The sequence below is a fragment of the Pundamilia nyererei genome, unplaced genomic scaffold (genome assembly GCF_000239375.1).
Source record: "Pundamilia nyererei isolate P.nyererei 1_Seehausen unplaced genomic scaffold, PunNye1.0 scaffold00009, whole genome shotgun sequence".
Classification (NCBI taxonomy): Eukaryota; Metazoa; Chordata; class Actinopteri; order Cichliformes; family Cichlidae; genus Pundamilia; species Pundamilia nyererei.
The window spans coordinates 1653139-1673085 of NW_005187410.1; the positions used below are offsets into that span (position 1 = coordinate 1653139).

At 42.6% G+C, this 19947-nt stretch overlaps 1 protein-coding gene across 1 annotated transcript; it reads right to left on the minus strand.

Moving 5' to 3' along the window:
• Positions 1-1633: 1633 nt before the first annotated feature.
• LOC102192837 (matrix-remodeling-associated protein 5-like) lies at positions 1634-19270 on the minus strand. Its single transcript, XM_005723309.2, has 14 exons — positions 19235-19270; positions 19105-19158; positions 17540-17710; positions 16808-17027; positions 16506-16635; positions 14983-15224; positions 14608-14759; positions 10360-13928; positions 9123-9264; positions 8353-8488; positions 6846-8036; positions 6548-6755; positions 5593-5814; positions 1634-5456 (listed from the first exon to the last, which is right to left on the minus strand). The coding sequence occupies exons 4-14, from the start codon at positions 16999-17001 to the stop codon at positions 3318-3320; spliced, it is 8325 nt and encodes a 2774-aa protein (XP_005723366.1). The 5' UTR covers positions 17002-17027; positions 17540-17710; positions 19105-19158; positions 19235-19270; the 3' UTR covers positions 1634-3317.
• Positions 19271-19947: the final 677 nt, after the last annotated feature.

The window sequence follows — 19947 nt, forward strand, 5'->3', positions numbered from 1 at the left end:
CGTGCATTTCAATCCAGTCGAGAGCTTTGTAGCCACACTGTAATCTTGTCATTTCAGAGAATAAAGTGCAACTAAAATAGATCCAAAATAGAATGCCTTGGTGATGCTTAATTAGTTAGTTATATGCTTGTATGTTTGCAATTGCACAAAAAGAGATTGGCAGTAAATTATTTGCTAAAAGGGACCACAAACATGGAACCATTAAGTAAAAGTGCCACAGTGGATGGAAATTCTCCAGCATCATAAAGAAGATAATTCAAAACATGTTTCGCAGAAAACAACTGGCTTCTTCAGTACTGGAGCTCAAAACAAAATTCTATTGTTGGTCCTTTTCCCTTTATTTTTCTCTAGACACAGAACTCAAACCAAACTCCCCAAGTTATTGGGTGGTGCGTTGCAATGATTCTAATCAGTGGTGCCTTTGATCAGTGGACTAATTCACATCAATAAGCTTCAGCTTCGCATTGTTTGAAACATTTCTCTTCAATTATTCAGCAGCTCTGATTTTCTCAGGTCTGACTAATAGTATCGACAAGTTTGGGCTGATTGTATTCATTTGGACTAAATGGTCTAATCACAGAGCATTAAGGCCACGGCTAAAAAAAAAGAAAAGGAAAAGAAAAAGAGAGGAAAAAACATTTGGAACTTTTTAAAGGCTAAAAACTCTTTTCAGATAAAGCTGGACCTGATTTAACTCGTAACCACGGCTTAACAATCCTGTGTCATGAAAAATAAGATATATAAAAAAAATTTGCCCTGGGCCAACTGGTGGACTATGTAGGAGTGCTAAAGTAACCAAATGGGGTTGCCTTAGCCTCAAGGGCTAGGGATAGTGCTAGACTGTGTCACAAGTCCTGTGCTGTGACTTTACACTTGCTAAATTATATAAATTTAAAATGGCAACATGCAAGTAAAAAAAAAAAAAAACTTTTTCAAACTGTGGTTTGGGAGTGGCGTTGATATAAACCTTTGCCTCACAGCACGATGCAAAACAGAAACGCAGAAGTGGTGCACAGCTGAAAAGGTGAAAATAGTCTAAATACTGTAAGTATGGTGTGAACACTGTGTTGACAGCCCAGAGAAAAAAAACATGCAGTAATTACTTGGTGCAGCATTTTCGTCAGTTTTGGCATTGGCAGCAGTTCAGAGGTATTTTGCTCGCACTCCTTCGCTTTCCCTTACTCTAGCTGCCTGCCAATAATTTTTTTTTATACTAATGGCCAATATAGTGCACCGTCACACTGCTCGTATATACAGTACATAAGGTCAGGATTAATCAAAAGTATTCATCGTCTATTTACTGGACTCCCAGTGTAAACACCAGGTGTGAGCTCATGCATGGTGGCGTGTGGAGCTGCTCTGCAGGCTGTTGGGAGTTTTATTGCATTTCCCAGAGAGGCGAATATGATGTCATCAACATGTGTCTCATCTACTGTTAAGACCCCATTTCCTCGTCTGACAGCTGAGCCACGGATAAGGAGTTTCTGTTCTCATCATACACTCAAGGAAAAGTTTCCTTCTGCGCTCCCACCCTCCCACGAGGTGTTTTCTTTTTTCCTTCTAACTCCAAAAACTAGCACTCGCTCTTTGTCTGCACCATGCTGCTTTTCAGAACAAAACTCAACCACTGACATTTCATTTTTTCCCATTTTTATTTATAAAATGAAGGTGTTAAAAGTCTAGGAAGCATTCATCACTGGCAAGTGAGACTTCAAACATATTCATATTTAATAATAATTCTCCCTTTAAGACCGTCTAACAACAGAGTTTGTACAAGGCAAATAATTTAAGGACAATATTTTTTAAAAAAATGATTAAGTGACTACATATAACTATGACCTCCTGGCTTTGTGCACAGGCGTAAGACAGGTGCTTGTACCAACAGACATCTATACAGTAGTTAATATCACAATAATCCTGAACATTACTCTTCAAAAACTGGCTTTTGTTGAAACATAAATGTTTTGTACCGTATGTTCGGCTCCATTAGTGCTGTGAAAATGTAATGGAATCAGAAGGTGAGTACAAAGTCCTGAAGAATCTGCTTTTTCGAGTAGATCATAACACTGAAGCCCTCCATCAACATGCCTGTGAACGCTTTAACGAAAGCAGTTCAGTGCGAATAATGGCGCCAAATACGTTTCTTTTTCCTGGTTTGTTACATATAGACCACCGCAACAAATCCAACCTAGTTAGCACATGAAAATACAACATTTTAAAATGACATTTTTAAACCCAAGAAGAACATTTTTTTAAAATATACAACAGATGTAACACAATCATATTATGTGACATTACATTTGTACCTATGTGAATGGGAACAGTTGTGAAGGAAAAACTGACATGTTGTGCGATGCTGTGTGGCGTCGCTGGCAGAACGTTATCGGCAGATAAGCGGTTTAACATATAAATTGCAAAAAAGTTGCTGTTTATCACATGTAGCACAGAGATAAAGACGGCTTACATCAGCTGTACTCTCGCTACTGGAAATGCTCCAATGGTTTCAGCCCAACCACTCATAGGAGGGCGACTCACCAGCAGTGAACTAACCTGTGTTATTATCAATGCAAACTGGAGCAAAATGGATGTTGCACAGTTTTTGGACTAGAGAGTCAGCTGGTTTAAAGACTTTTTAATGTCTAATCCATTTGCTAACATGCACCTTGGTAAGGTCATGTCTAAAAAGGCCGAGGGCCACAGTACATAGTGTGAAATTGCTATACTACATTGTGCAGTACATTGTTGTTCAGTGTTAGAGCAGAAATGTAAAGTAATAAAGCTAAATAATGAGCCGGTGTTAAATGGATATAGCGCATTTTGATCTTTCACACGAGGGTTGAAAATGTTTTTACATTTTACAAATAAACACAGAAAGAAAAGATGTTATTGTATTGGTGAACAATTCATTTTGCTCTTATTCCCCCTTTCTTACATTTTAGCACACGGTGGAGAAACAAGACCATTTCTGCAGGAAAAAATGCAGCATTTTTGCCACAATGATGAAATGAGCACTAATTAAAAACAGGATTTACACCAGTGAGACACCAAATGTGTAGACCACCTGCATGAAACATTGTACCTGTTTTTCAACCCCTGATTCAAAACCTCAAATACATAAATGAGACATAAACTGTATATCAGCAATGTGTCCTTTCTGAGAGTTATCAGTATCTCCCACACAGGGGTTTGCAGTTTCTTTGGGCATCAGGGACACAGAGTGTAAGCACTCAAACAGGTTATACACCAGTACAAAGAAGTGAAGTCTCTGTGCTTCTATTACATGACATTGTGTATGCGTGTATTGTTGTCTCATCCGGTTATATAACATGCAGGTAGGTTGCCTTGGTGTCCACCCCTATCACATTTTTGGCGGTGCATTTGTAAAATCCTGTATCCATGCTTGTCGGTTTTTGTATCACTAAAGAACCCTGAGGGCTAAGATAGCGGTTCCCATAAATGCGAGGCTGAGCCATGACCTTCAGCTGCATCAGGTCTGGTGTTTCCCAGGTAACTGTCGCCCGGGGTGTTGCTATGGTCAGGCAGGGCAGTTCCACAGCGACACCAGGGCGGGTGTAGGTCACAGGGGAGGGGCCTGTTGTGATGCGCGGAGGGTAGGCGATGACAATAACAGGAACTGTGATCACTGAAACTGAGGAAGAGTCATAACTCGTGGATCTGCAGGTGTAGGTGCCACGGTCGAACACAGAGGCCTGCTGCACTGTTAATGCTCCATCCTCTTGGACTAAGTAACGGCCTGAATCACCACTCTCACCCTGGGACAGCACCTTGCCACTGGGCATGGTCCATGTGAATGAGCCGCGGGTAAAGCCAGGTGTTTGAGAAGCAGGGCAAGGCAGGTGAAGGGTCTCTCCATTAATGATGCTCACAAGAGAGGCTGTTTGGGTGATCACAGTGGGCGCTGAGGCAGTGCCAGTTGAGGATGGGGGGCCAACTGGGTGAGGTGGTGCAGGCAATCTCACTGCACTTTGCCGAGGCTTTTCAGTAACTGAGATTCTCGGGTAAAGCACAGGTGATGCTGGCTTTGAGCTTAAGGACTGCTCTGATTCCACTAACCCTCTTGAGAGCGGCACCTTTGTTAAACCAACCCTTTCTACCCTGTGTGGAGATCTGACCTCCTCCTGCCGGTCTGACACCTCCAGCTCCACCCGCATCGTTGTCTCTCCTTTCTCACTTCTCACTACACAAACCAAGACACCACCATCACTCCCTCGAACACCCCGCAGCTCTAAGGTACCATTTCGGTGCACAGTGAGACGACTGCCATAGTAGGGAGATGGCAACATGCCATTCCCAGGCAGAAGCCAGAACAGACGCGACTGGCGGGAATTTTGGGAAGGGCATGGCAAAAAAATAGTTTGACCTTTAACTGCTTGCTGCTTCACCGCCGTTGCTACACCCAGTACTGTGTTGGGGGAGTTTTTATCATCAGTATTACTACTTAACTCACCACCATTTCTGCTGTCGGTCCTGCCTAGATTACCGCTCCTATTAAAATCATCCCCTCTGTGTGTGCTTGTCCCAACTGCTTTATTAGACACAGTGCTACTAAAGCCTCCAGCATTTCTCGAATTACCACTTAACCTGCCATTTTCTCCGCTCGTATTAGCGTCATTACTAGCCTTTCCTGCAATGACTTCATTGATATTCCGTGCAGGATTTCTCTCAGCACTACCTTCTCTAACTGTGCTGCGACTGTTACCTACACTGTTGCTGTTGTGTATAATACTAGGTCTATTCATATTAATTCCAGTATTATCTGCTTTAGTGCTTACATTCCTAGCACGGTTCACCCCCACGCTGATTACGCTACTGCTCAGTTTTGTTGTAATTCCACTCACAAGCCCGTTAAATCCATTTTGACTATCATTCTTAAGGACAGGATTAGAGCTACTGATTGCCAAATTAACACCACTGCTTGGTACAATGTTTCTTATCCTCTCATTATCGTTGTCATTGCTGCTGCTGTTGTTATGCAGCTTGTCTGTGATTCCAGACAATCCATAGCGGATTATCCCCCCATTGTTAATGTTGTCCCCTGATCTGGTGTCAGTTCCACTGTTATTGCTCCAACCTCCACCTTCCACTCGGCCACGCAATCCATAGGTAGGCGTCTCCACCTCAAGCCTGACCACCCTGCTCCTCTCCCCAGCTGAGTTGCTTGCTTGGCACGTATAGTTTCCTGTGTCGATCTTTTGAGCTATGCGCACCTCCAGAGTGCCATTTGAAACCACCACTACTCGTTCAAAATAATAACCAGATCCTAAACTTCGTGGGATAACACGGTTTGCAGGGTTGAACCACGTCACTGTAGGGGTAGGGTTTCCTGTGGCTCGGCACGGAATTCGGGCCGTTGCTCCCTGGCGTACTTTCATGACATGGTAGCTTCTGTCATCAGTAAAAGTTGGAACAGATGTCATCATAACCTTTACTTTGACCTTGAAGGGGTGAACAGATGATGGAATTGTTTAGTGTTTTTAGTTGTGTAAAAGCTTCAGTTTGAAAGCACTCATAACTCATGCAGCTCATGACAAAGACTTTTAATTAAAATGATGAAGAAATTACTTGTCTTACCTTCATGGTGTCGTGGCCGCCTTGATTCTCAGCGTAACACGTATACTCTCCTCCTTCTCCAGCGCTTACTGCTGGAACCAGTAACGTCCCATTGCTGAACACTATTAGTCGTTGTTCTCGGCCTCCTCTGTCTTCCCCATGCAACACGCTGTTCACCATGGTTCCATCTGGTAAGGTCCAGTGGACAGCTGGGTCAGGCAGCCCTGATGCCTGGCAGTCCACCTGCAGAGGATCAGTGTTCCAGTGATGCATGATTTAAAAGGTTGTTGACTTTTTGTTTGGGATGAAAGCTGAAGTCGTAAGAAACATTATAAATGATAAATAACAACTACATGCTGCACTCTAAAACACATCTAAGCCACTACAAATTTCACACTCACACTAAAACACAGCTCATAAATCTTTAAATTAAAATAATTATTTTTAAAAATCCCACACTTGCTTTGTTTTTTTTTTTTCTTGACATTATTTTTCACCAAGCCTTTAAATATTGATGTGTGCTTTATTTTCTGCTGAAAAACACTGCTGATGATTCATAGCTGCACATTTATGCGTCGGCAGGTTTTTCTTTCTTTTTTGACCCAAATAATATAAAACATTTTTAGATCCCAACTTAAAACCTGAACTTTAGGACTCAAATATACCAACCCTGGCACGAAATAACTCTAAAACTCAACAGTAAACTTATATAAGAGAGGGACAGTTCAGATTTAGACATTTCTTGCCAGACATTTTAAACAATACAGCATCAAATGAATGAATGAATTGAATTATTTCACGGGAAATATGCAGTGCAAACACTACAACTTAATAACAACCCAGATTCAAATAAAATTGAGTGAGAAACACAGACTGGAAATAAAATATTAATCGCTTGTGTGCATTTATCAAACAAACTTTGCATCAGAAGCAGCTGAGAATTGCAATTTAATTACATTTCTGTTTTTCTGCTCACCTTCAGTGGTTTCCCGACTGACACCATCTGAGTGAGCAGTTGTTTTGGTTCAATCGTGGCGGGTTTCGCAGCTACAGTAACACGCAGGAGGCGATAATCATCTGCGACCTTGTTCCGTGCAATGCACAAGTAGTCTCCAGCATCCTTCTCCGTTACAGCTTGGACTGACAAGGTACCGTTAGGATGCACCTTCAAACGCCGGTCAAAACTTTCATTCAAACGTAGATAATTAAATTAGATGAAGTACTATTAAAATCAACAACATATGTAGTGATACAAATGTGGACATTCCCAGTACCTTAAGTGCTGGTCCACTAGCTTCCTGCTGGGGGTCCTCCAGATAATGATAGGGGTTGGGTTGCCAGTTACGGAGCAGTGAAGCTGTAAAATCCCCCCTTGCGGGACAGTAGAACTAGATGGTGATGTAGAAATAATACGGGCTTTGCTAAAAGGGGACAGGAGCAAGGGATTCAAAACAGTAGATGCTCTCCTGTCTGTAGGGGAAGCAACTCTTGTGTTGGTTATACTGGGTGAGACTTTATTCTTATTTATTGACCCCGTGGAGGGTGGGGAAAGGGAAGAAGAATTTGTTTTTTTGACACTGGTAAAGTGTGTGTGGGAGGCAGTGACTGTTTTATTAAATTTAGGTGATGAGTTCGAGGACCGGTAAGGGTTAGATGAGGAGTGAGAAGAGCTTAAGGTGAGCGACGTCTTGGATTTTTCCAAGGGAGATTTAGGGGAGCTAAATGGATTTGAGGGCTGGTTAGAGATACTCAGACCTGTGTCATTAATGAGTGATGAAGAAGGTGGCCTTTCAGTAGCAACAGCTTTTACTCCTTTATGACTTACTTCTCCCTGTCTTCTTTCTCCTTCTGCTCCCCCTTCAATTTTTAACTTCACTGTTCTCTTATCGGTCCCCACAGCATTACTTGCTGTGCACTCATAGCTCCCAGAATCATTTGGCCCGACTTTTCGAATATGCAGTGTCCCATTGGTCAAGACAAAGAGGTTGCCGTGGAGAAACTGGGATGGGCGAACAAGGGTCCCATCTGGGATTCGCCAGCGGAGAGTTGGTGGAGGGGCACCTCGGGCTGAGCAGTGAGCATAAACTGGCCTCCCCGGAGACAAGAGCAGGTGTTCCTCTCTGGGTTGCTGTATCACCGGAGGTAACGAGGACACGTGTACACGCACAGAGGTGCTGGCAGCACCAGCTGAGTTGGAGGCCACGCAGCGATACACTCCTCGGTCACTGGGTAAAGTTACTGAGATATGAAGAGTTCCATTCGTGTCCACGCTGATTCGACTGGTGGAGGGGCCAGCGGATGTCATGACAGAACGATCTGGCAGAACCCACGAGAGCAGAGGGGCGGGAACACCATCCGCTTGGCACTCCAAGTGCACTTCTCCACCCTGATGAATGGTGGCTTCTCTGTAACTAGCCAGCTGCATACGAGGGGGGCGAGTCCAAACTTCCAGGGTCGTTAGCAACCTGCCATGAAGAAGACGGGCAAAAAAAACCCTCAATTTATGAAATATGCAAAGGCAAACACACAATGCATGACTCTATCAGAAATCACATAAGAGGCACCAAATCATACTTTATATATACAGGTTTGCATTACTGCGTATGTCACTGTTTGCTGTTATAACAACAGACTCAACAAGCATAACTGCACCACAATATACATTATGCTGAGTAATTTAATTGCACATTACTGTAGGCTGATGTCATTAATATTAAAATACTGTGCCCTGTTGTCATTACACAACCATACTGTATGCATAACATATATCAGTAACCTCACCTATCACGACCCAGCATGCTTTGTGCACTGCAGATGTATGTGCCCCTGTCCTGCAGCTGAATATTCTGGATAACAAGGGTGCCATTTGACAGGACCTCAAAACGCTGAGCTCTGGAGTGGACTGACATCACCGCTCCTGAGTGAAAGACATACAGCAAGAGAGTAAGACAGACAGACGCACACAAAGAGCAGCAACGAGCAAAGAGAGTGAGGAAAAACGTTAAGAGGGTGAGAAAGAGACAGAGAGGAAAGGAGGAACGGGGGCACACCAAATGGCACAGCATGAAGTAAAGTCAGCGATGCAGTGCACAAAATGTTCCATTACTTGCTTGCGATGTCTTTCCCACATGGCAAGCTAGAGAAAAGCCTATTGTGTCCATGCCAGTGTATATGCTGGTTGTTAATGGGGGTTTTTTTCATCACAGTAAAATGTGTTTGTATTCATTCATAGCACATATTAAAGCTGACGCTTATTTCCTTTAGCATTAGTGACCTCAGAGTGTAAACCTTTAATTACTCTGCTTTAAATGCAAAGTCAATAGATTTTAGACCATACCATACAGACATGCACATATGCAATAAACTGGTGAATGCGAAATAAGCACTGCTGCGTTTTCCAGCAAAATTAAAAGAATAAACATGAAGCCTGTTCCATGATTTGAGTTTATGCAATAGATTTAAAGTGGCGGTAAACTGGATTACACACTGACATAGCTCAGGGTGTTTTGTTTAAGGTATGTTAGAATAAATGCATGCTGCAGTGTGCACACCTGTAGCGACTTTAATCCACGTGATGGTGGGTTTTGGTTCTCCTTTAGCTTCACAAGTCAGCCTGGCAGTGCTCTCTGCTGGGAATGACACTGTCCTGACATGCGGGTCTGCAATCCTTGGTCTGGATCTCACGACTGGAGCCTACAAGAGCACATTAAATCACAGGATAATGAATTTGACTCCTTTAAAATATTCAAACCTTTAAAGATATCTGGGATTCACTAATGAAACATTTTAAACTTTACAAGTTTAAAATGTTTCATTATGTTGGCCTGAATTAGGTTGGCCATTGAGTTTCATTTTCTTAACTAAATAGCCAGTGACTGGAGGACTTCCAACAACCTACAGCAAGCAGGCAAATTAAAACACATTTGTGAAGTTATGAATCAGCATGAAAAGTCTGATTCACAGGGGCTAATTAAAAACTGCCAGTTTGTAAAATGTTTCTTATTGCTCTTTTTTTTTTATTAAATAGTGATATTGTGGAATAAGATATATAATATAGCTTCACAGTGATCTCAGACTTAGAGTTTTTGTTGGTGGACTGAGATTTTTAATCTACTGAGGCTTGCCAACAAGGCCTGTAAATTAATTAACAATTGATTACTTTAAATCCCATGGGATTAGACTCACATAATGCATAACAACACATAATGCTATTGATTGTGGAACACGTGTTTTTAATTTTGTTTTTTTCTTTAGATCTCTGACAGAGCTCTGGAGAATCCATGAAATTGGAGAATTGTCATAAACATCCTTTAATTTTAATTGCAGGTCATGTGGATAGAGATTAGACTGTTTGGAGATCTAGATTTTGCCCCAAGGGCTTGCAGAGTTGGGTGTAGTGTGTGTGTGTGTGTGTGTTGTTTTTTTCTGGGTCAGCCAACTCTGGTTTGGAGCATCAGAGGCACTCACTTGGTAAAGAAATGTTAATGTGAGTTGTGTGTATATAAACTGCAAATTACATTTAAAAGTGCACTTAAAGAAATTACCCACTGCATAAATTACTAAATGACTAAAAGCAAGTAAAAATGGGGAAACATTAATTTGCAATTGAATTAACACTAGAAAAGAACAAATGGTGGTCCTAGTTTGGCTGTTATTCTCTTTGTAGTGTGTGTGTGTGTGTGTGTGTGTGCGCGCGTGTGTGTGTGTATGTGTGTGCTTGCCTTAAAGCCCATTTTGGGTAGCACTACCTATAAAATAGAAATGTTATTTGAATTCATTTGGACTCACCCCAGGAGCCACAGGGAATGAAGGGGACCAGTTAGTCCTGCTGCTGTGTGAATCTGGAATTGAATTAGCGCCGGCATTTTTCCAGTCAGTGGGGGGCCGACTCTGGTTTGGAGCACCAGAGGCAAGCCTCTCTCTGGGGTCAGCTAGGTCGATGCTTGGCCTCTCCCGGGATGATGTTTTGGTATTTGCTGATGTCATTATTGCAGCGGTACTGGAAAGTGTGCTAGGCGTAGCTGCCCTAGAAGTTGAGGGAATTTTGGCTGAAACTGTAAATGTTGGAGTAGTGGTAGTAGTAGTAGTAGTAGTTTTAGTAGTTTCAGATGTAGTAGAAGCAGTAGCAGTAGATGGAGGGTTAAGAAATCGGGATGTAACAATGAATGAGTTTGAAGAACTACTAGTAGTAGTGCTAGTATCAGTAGTAGTAGAAATCAAAGCATTATTATTAGGGTTTATTGTAGTGGTAAAGAGTTCAACTACAGGAATAGTAGCGGGAGTAGTAGATGTAAGAATAGGTGTAGCAGAGGTAGAAGCACTTGCAGTATGTCTGGTAGTGCTAGATGTTGGAATAATAGTCCTAGCAAATATGGTGGAACTTGTAGTCCTAGGATTAATTGCAGTTGTTGTGGGAAGCTTGTACTCATTAGTCATAGCAGAAGATGTACTTTTAGAGCTGCTGGCATTTGCATTAGAATAAACCTTTTTAGGGGCAGTTGTAGGATTTGTTATGGTTTTTGCAGTAGCTGCACTGGAAACTGAAACAAGGGAGGAGTGAGTTGCTGGAGAGGAAGACTGATATAGTATGCTCACAAAATTCTTCCCCAGCTTTTCACTGTGTTTGTTTGGGGGTGTGTCAATATGCTTGCCTAAGGCTGTTTGTGTTTCTGTGTGTTTGTGTATACTGTGTGCTAAGGTATGTGTGCCTGGCACATGTGTTTCTGAAATGACAAAATTAGAATGAGTGGGTGCTGGTGTGCTGAAAAGAGTGGACTCTTCACTGTCTGGTATCTCTTCCCTGTCTGGTCTCTTGCCTGAGTGAGTCATTATAGCTGTAGGTGTGTATCTGTTTGTATACGAGGGGGAGGGAGTCTGTGAGGGGGAGGAAGATGATGAAGCAGAGTCAAAAAGATTCAGAGCAACATCGTTTGGAGCAGTCTTAATATGGTCTCTCTGTGTCGACAAAATTCCCGCAGATGTGGCTGTTGAGACCAGCGACAACATATTGATTTGATTTGTAGTGGTGTCAGGTGTCACAGCAGGGGTTATTGGGTTTGTGGGTTCCAGGGGACGTTGGTTTGGGGTCAAAAGTTGCACCCTGGGCCTGTTGATGATTCGTCTCCGCTGTCCAATCTTCCTGTGTGAGTTCCAAGGTCTTTGGGGGCGGGAGTTTGGCACCAAATTAGGGAAGAACCGCTGTCGGGGATTCTGTGGTCTCGTTCTTGATGGATTGGGGTTCACTTCTCGCTCATCTCCTTCAACTGGTTCTGGGACAATTTCATTTGTTCCTGACACTGGATAAGATGTGACCGGTTCTTTCCGTGTCACTGCGTTTGCTGCTGTCTGTGTTTGTGAACCCGGTATCTCTGCCTGCCTGAGTGTGTCTGTCTCATTCTCTATCTGTTTTTCTGTTGACCTCTCTGTACCTTCTTCTGTCTCAGAGTCTGTTTCAGTCTCTGTTTTTATCTCTGTTTTTGTCGGGCTTCCTGTGTTAACAGGTTGAATGGGCTGTAACTCTTCCTCCTGAAGAACTATATCATCAACAGACGACCCTTCAGTTTCTGCTTCCACTCCTGCTCCCTGACCTCTACCTCTATCTGTATCATCATCTTCCTCGTGTTCTATCGTGACTCTGTCTTCAGCTTCTTGGACCGGTGCAGCTGTGGGCTTTTCTGTTGTGATAAGTTGGCCACGATTAGCGAGAGCAGTCCTTTGACGTATCTTAGCCAAAAGGTCAGCCCATTTCTGCGGATCTATCTTTTTTTTGCTCGTGCTAACTCGACGTTTGTTCTCAAAGAGGTTTCTTCTCTGGTCTGTGGATGAAAAAGCTGCACCGCCTCGTCTCCGGGAGCCTTCTCTTACAGGCCCACGTCTTCGTGGGTTTCCAATCGGATAGCGTCTGTTTGGGGGTCCCTGAAACGACACTGGGCGTTTTCTATTTCCAACAGTCGCCTCTTCCACTTCCTCTCCGTCCCCTGATCCTTCATTCATGTCACGTAATAAAGGAGCTCTTATCCTGGTTGACCGGCCAGCAGCAGACTGTGGTCCTCTGGGAAACGAAGTCCTAAGTGCAGGGATATGCTGTGAATTTAATATCAGCTGCACTGACAGAGCATCTCTACCATAGTGGTTGACTGCAGTGCAGCGGTAATGACCACCATCCCTCAGGGAGGGGTTAGGCAGATAGAGACTCCCATTTGTTTCTATGGTGAGTCCACCTGGCACAGCAGTTCCTCGGCGTACCACATTTCCATTTGGCAAAATCCAGCTTAAATAAGGCTCTGGTGAACCAGACATCCTGCAAGGCAAACTGACAGGTTCTCCAACTGTCCCTGTGACAGGAGGCCCCACTTGCTCTCCTAAATGCGGAACAGAGGACTCCTCCACTGCCAGATGCAGAGGAAGAACATCTACGTCCCTCCCAGCCCTGGCAACGCAGTAGTAAATCCCAGCATCTGACAGTTGTACATTTTGTAGCAGTAAAACAAAGCCTGAAGCCCGGAGCCTGCCATCTAGGGTGCTGGAGGGGGAGAGGAGTTCAGATCCATCTGGGAGAATCCACTGTGCTTTGGGGTTGCCAGAAGTGAGAATTGGGCAGGGTAGCTGTACTTTACTGCCTGCTACTGCTGCCAGTGCTGTGGTAGTATGATTAGTTGAAATCAGCACCCAAGGGTGAGAAGCAGCAGAGGATGATGAGAGTTGAGAGGTAGGGTCAAGATGAGCAGAAACTCTTGTTGAGTATATAAGCTGAACCTTATGTCCATTAGACTGCGCTCTGTTTAGCTGAATGCTAATAGCTGGCTGCATTAACCACTGAGGCCTGGCTTTAACAGAAGCTTTGACTCCAGTGTGATAATATCCATCTGTCTCTGCTGCCTGCCTATAGCGGTAGGCCAACGCTGGGGATTTACTCAGCATGATCTCCCTCTCGAGGCGAACTGCAGTCTCGCTGTAGTAAGCCAGAATCCTCCAAAGTTTCTCATAGCTCTGTCTCTCCACGGGGCACTCCAGAGAGAGCGAGAGAGCGAGAGGAAGAGGAGAAGATGAGGACACGGAGAGATCTGGAGGAGGAGCAATATCTTGGGAGTCGAATGATTGAGTGATGTTGCAACTCAGATCAACACTGTACCCTTGCTGGTCAGACAAACCCAGTGAGGCACTGCCTAAGGGCTCTCTGAAGGTCTCACTTGATTTAATTTCACTGGGTTCTGTCCCTAAAGGTGCCTCTTTTCCTGGAGACGGGATCACTGGTGAATTGCACGTTAAAGCAGTCTGTTCAAGCAAGCCCTGCCCTTGAAGTGAATTGGGGGATGTACATAATGGACACTGTGGGCCACCAGGACATTTCATCAAGCCTAATTGAAAGAGGGAAACAGAGAAAATGATATCATCAAAAGACAGCCTTACCATATCTAATGTCATAGCAGCTATGCAAATACACAATAGCACGTTTTAGCTCTTTCAACATATAACTGCATATTATAGTCATTTATTAGTCATGGCAGCATATTTTAAGCATTCATTACACTTTATATCTCTTACTAATTAGGTATGGTTACTTAATTTACACATAAATCAGAAATATGCATCACTTCATTACTACACAGGAATCATTAGCCTATATTTCAGTGGACACACATCAGTGCTGTCATCATGGATTAGTCATGGCAAGTTAAGTCTGGCATATCAATGAGACACATTTCACGGCCTAGCTTTCTCTCACATCTCAATAACAGCCACAAAACACACTGGAAGATAATGGGGAGAAACAATGAATAATTTGTGACAAAAAGCAGGTGGAGGGCGGTAGTGGCCAAAGGTTCTCAGATAACAAAACCAGATGCATTAAAATGAATGGTTTTGGCATGCAGCTCTCGGTCTCGGCTTATAAAGTGGAAATATCAACAAAACAATCTTCTGTTTCTCAGCCCGTTCCCAATGTTCCTTCTCACCTTATCTATTTCTTCTTCTGAACACGTTAGAGAGACAAAACAATAAGTGTAAACAAATGATTTTTTCAGGAATGGCAGTCACCTGGGTGAGCCAGAGTCCAAGAAAGAAACCAGTTCATCCTGCAGTCACAGCTCCACGGATTAGCCTGCAGCATAAGAGTTTCCAGCAGAGGTGCTGTTGCTAAAGCGTCTTTGGGCAGGGTGGTTAGACTGTTGTTGGAGAGGTCCAGGTGTCTAAAGAAAGGGAAGAAGAAAAAACTGATATGAAAACAGAGGGAAAGCAGAGTCTGAATCAAAGCAGATGGTTGCTTGGACTGAATTTAAGTTAACAATTACTCAATTACTGTGTTGCCCTCACTCTCAGGACTACCAGCAGAACTAAATCTGGTTATACTTTTAAAACCAGATTTCCCTCGCACTGATTATTACATTGAATGTTTGAAGTGTACAAGCTCACCTGAGTGTGGAAAAGTAATATGTATTCAGTAGGGACAATGTGCATAGAGTGTGAGGGTGCAACTGATGCAGCCTGTTTCCTTGTAGACGAAGCAGCCGGAGGCTAGGCAGCTGGAGCAGGGCCCGGGGGTGGATGTGCTGGAGGAGGTTGTGATCCAAATACAGGCGGAGCAGTGAGGTCAGGCCAGAGAAGGTCAGCGATGAAGAGATCTCTCTCAGTTTGTTATAGCTTAACTTTAGTATCTGTGGGAATAAAGGAAATGAAATGAGCAGAAGGAATGGAGGATTAGGACAGACATCTAAGGCTGATTTAAAAGGAAAAGAAAAGTCGGTTACTGGACACCACATGCTGGCAACATGAGTCTATAACATGAGAATAAAGAGATGTGTAAAAATCCAAGTAGAAACAACTGATCCTGAGTAATTTTTTTAAAATACAAGCAAAGATTTCAAGAAAATAGTTAAAACATTTACAAAACTACTGCTGACAGCATATCCAGATGAAATATTCATGCTGTGCATCGGGTCAAACTAAAAGGATATCCTAGAACTGGCGGGGTTTCTCATTATCCAAATGTAAAATTTAGCACTTTCCCCAAAAGGAAACTGTAAGAAATCTATTGCTATTCCAGCCATGTGTGAAGATCCCGCCAGAAATTTAAGAAGGCGCACCATGAAAATCAGGTTGTGGAATTTTGTTTCTGTGAGGCTTACGTTAAATCTGCCCTCTGGGGAGGCTACTGAGCTGGAAGAGTTCCAGCTGCTGACGGATCAAGCATGTGAAGACGTCAGCACATGAAAATATGGATCCTATTACCACAGAACGGCAAATATATCAGCATCTGCCTGGGAGATGAAGGGAACAATTGCTAGTTGAGTAATATCACTTCCCCACGGACTGCTAACTCTGCCCTCAGGTTGCTTCTCAAATGTCCAGTGTGTTTCCTGTCACCAAGCAGTGAAACGAATGATGATTGCTAAATTATGCATCACTTATAAAGAAATTAGGAAAAAAATGCTGACGTTTTGAATCTACAAAATGATGACTGTTCGCTTTGATTGATTAATTCTAGATTAGTTTTGCAGATCAGAGCTTTAGCTAATGAATCGGTTTAATATTAATAGTATGACTGCAGGATTTGGGCACATTTATCAGTGTAGCGTCGTTTCTAAATTACACCAAACCTTTTTGACAAATACTATTTATCTTGATAATCATACATTACTGGCGTTATCAGTAACAGAAACCTTCTTTGACAAGCGGTTTTAATATTAAGCTCTCATAGTTAGAGTGTTATTAAGAGTGTTAATTACAAGTATTTCAGATGTTACTGGTCTACTGTATCGTAACTTTTTATCTCCACTGTCACAAAATGTTGTCTCTCCTACCCATTAGGGTGTTGAGGCGACTGTTTGTTGTAATTTGGCGTTTTATATATAAAACTGCCCACTCTCTGTTTAATTAGATTCACTAACCCCAGTGAGAAAGGTCAGAAGTATTGTCTTTCTCCTCTTCCTGTTTACCTGTAGCGATTTCATGTCTCTGAACGCTGCATCTGGAAGATGATGGAGGTCATTGCTGTGAAGCATCAGAAGCTCCACCCTCCTTAACCCAGCCAAAGACCTGTCATGGAGGTTCCTGATGCTGTTAAACCTGCCAGAGAACAAAACACCATCTGTATACTTTAAAAAAAAATTTCCTGTGTTGACTGATTTAAAAAAAAGAATAAAAAACACCCAAAAAAGCTTTAGCTCGTTATCACTGATATGTTACATATGTGTGAGCAGCATACTTTGTTCTTTTGGATGTATGTGTGTTTCCATACCCTAAGTTTATGCGTCTTGTGTGTGCAGGCAGACCGGGAGGTATAGCGAGCAGTGAGCGGAAGGTGCAGTGGACTTCATTGGCCTGGTAGCAATTACAGGTCCTGGGGCAGGACTTGCTCGTGGGCACAACAAGTGCCAGCATCAGGAGAGCCAGTAAAGCCGCAAGCACATTCACTCCCCGATTCATTTTCATTTACTAGAGGAGACAGTACACTATCACTGCAAAAGAGGAAAAGGAAGTCAGGAATAATGGAGAGAAGCAAAGAGCACCAAAATTTCTCCAACAACTTCTGTCAAAATAACCTCTTTCCTTTTTTTAAGTAGAGACCACAGTGCTACTCCTCACACTTTTACTTATACTCAAGCCACAGAGCCATGCTGGAACACCGCACCTGTCTTAAAGGTGAGATATTTAAGTATAAGACATACAGACGCGCATGCGTGTGCTTAAGTAGTTAGCGGTGTGGCTGATGCGATATATGAATGAAGGTTTAAGTCAAAGGGCGCATTAGGAGGCTAGAAATACTCCCGCCCTCTCCCTCGCTCGCTCTGTTACTCTCACCCAATCGCAAAATTAACATAAAAACGCCAAACATTTAAATTCAACAGACCAACTATAGAGCTAAACATGAGAAAGCTTTTCGACCTATAGTTAAAATTTAAGTAAATCATGCTGATGAGCAAGAAGCATTGGAGATAAATAGATTCTTTTACCGCGTTTCACAACATACCTTGAAATCCTTCGGTCCGGGGGAGTTAATCATTTAATGGAATTATTCATTTTGACCATCAAACGCTGACTTTAATCCAGCTGCACGGTTCGGAAATTTAAAAGCAAATTTATGCAGTTTATCCGCCCATCAGGTCCGATACTTGGAGTGAATTCCCAAGAAAGTTATCACCTTAGAAGAGAGCCAAGAAAATCCTGAAAAGTAATATCACTTTTTTCCAACTCCACAAAACTTTTTTTTAAAGTATGTTAACAACATCCAGAGTTCTTCATGCGTCTCTACAAAAGTAGAGCGGCAGGAGCGGCAAGCGGACTATTTGCATAAGCGTCTGGCGCTGTGTGAATGTGTGCGAGCGTGTGTTTGTGTATGGGACAGTGGATGTGTATTTGGAAAGGGGGACTGGACTGAAGTGCACCGAGTGACGCTCGGGGAGAAGGGTCCATCCAAGGAGGGGCTTTCTCTGGAAACCCAGAGGTAACAAGTTACCGCGTTCGGGCTGCTGCTCCTCTCAAATGCGTGTAGCTGTCAGAAAATAACGCCAAAACTCATTTGCAAACTCTTATGTCGGATAAAGGCTCTTATAACTTCTCTAGGAAGTTTAACTTAGGTCATTTTTTCTATATAATTTTAATTTCGAGAGGGCTTCTGGCTTTTACTTATTTCATATAATCTTACTGTCTGAACAGTTTTTAAATTTAAGCTGCAGAAATGTGGAAATTTGTGAACAGTAAATATTGTCATTTGATCTGACATCAAAAATAAGCTCATTAATAGGATAGAGTCTAAAGAAACAAACTATGAGGTATCCATCTGAGCCTCCTTATTACTATATTATAGTAAATATGATTTTGACCTATTGTCATTAAGATGGCTTCTCCACTCTGCCAGAAGATTATTCTGGTGAAAAAAATAGTAAACTTCTGTATTTAACTAAATTTAATGTAATATTAATCAAAGATATTGGGCAATGAAAAAAGTCTGAGCACACAAAATACCATATTGCACCGAACCATTAAACGCACCCATGATACCAAAAATTACACAGAAGACATGACCTCTGTCTCTTCATTGGCCCTTAGGCTGTCTCTGATGTACACATTTGGGTTAGGATCTACATCTTATTCTAATCCATCTGATGTGTCACAACTTTTTCAAGGACACTGAAGCAGAAGCTGAACTGAAGCTTGCTTAATTGGGAGATCCTCTGTTGGTAACATGTGGTTCCATATTTTCAAGTTCCACTAAAAATGTATCTAATTTTCAGGCACCACGTGGCGATTACACCTCCTTCTGTGAGACTTAAATGAAGGGACAGCAAAAATAGACTGATGCTCCTCAGCTGTTGTCCCCTTTAAGTAACCCCACCCCCATTTGTCACAGTAAGTTAGTGACAAGCGAGTACGCCTGGCAGAGGCTCTTTGCATTCCTTTAGGTCATTAAAGCGATATTTCTGAGAGAGAAAAAAAATCACCTTATTTACCCTGGACAGAAAAACTGCTTGAGTTTCTAGGTCTCTCAATAAACTTTTCCAGCACAACTGAAAGGTTTTTGTTTTTTTTACTCACCACAGGGGGCAGCAGTACTGAAGTGCAGCAGCAGATGTGCAAATAAGGTCACCACTGAAAAGTTTTGAAGAATTCACATCAGCTGCCTGAATAATGGATTGTTGCGCTAATCCTGAATGACTGTTCATACCTGCTGGCTTGACAGTCGACAAGTGAACATCCGCAGACATCTGAGTGGATGGGATTTGATGCTTTACATTCACCAGCAAAATTCCCTCTGATGTTTTTCAACAGATGATCCAGTCTTCACCACCTTATAACCCTTGTCTCTGCAGGCAGTGTTGGCCTGTGAGAGCTTAGCAGCTCTCACATGCTGCACCGATTCCCTGTAGCTGTAATATGACTGTAAAAAGCATTAGGCCCAGACCCAGCTCACTTCATTACAATACTTATCACTGTTATTGGAATGTATTGGACCATAATAAATGAATCACTGTCTGTCTAACTGGAAACAAGTAAGGAATGAAGACATAATGTAATATAAAGGCTCCTTGGGGGAAGAGAATGAATGAATGAGTCAAGAGAAAAAAAGAGGAGCAAAGAGAATGAGGGTTAAAGGCACTATGCTTTTGGCTTATGGAGAATGACCCACACTATTAAGTAAATGGTTTACATGCTGCATAAACAATTAGCTCCCGTCCCTTAGCTTCTTTTTTTTTTATCACCAGTTATAGGCTTGGTTTTTGTGTTTTTTCAGTTTTGTAAAGTGAAACATGGCATCTTTACCTCAAATGTCCAATTTTCTGTATTTAACAAGTGAGGAAATAAAGGATGCTATCAGCGATGCTATTTGTGTGCTATCGGCACACAGAAAATAATATTTACCGCTCTCAGGCCCCTGGT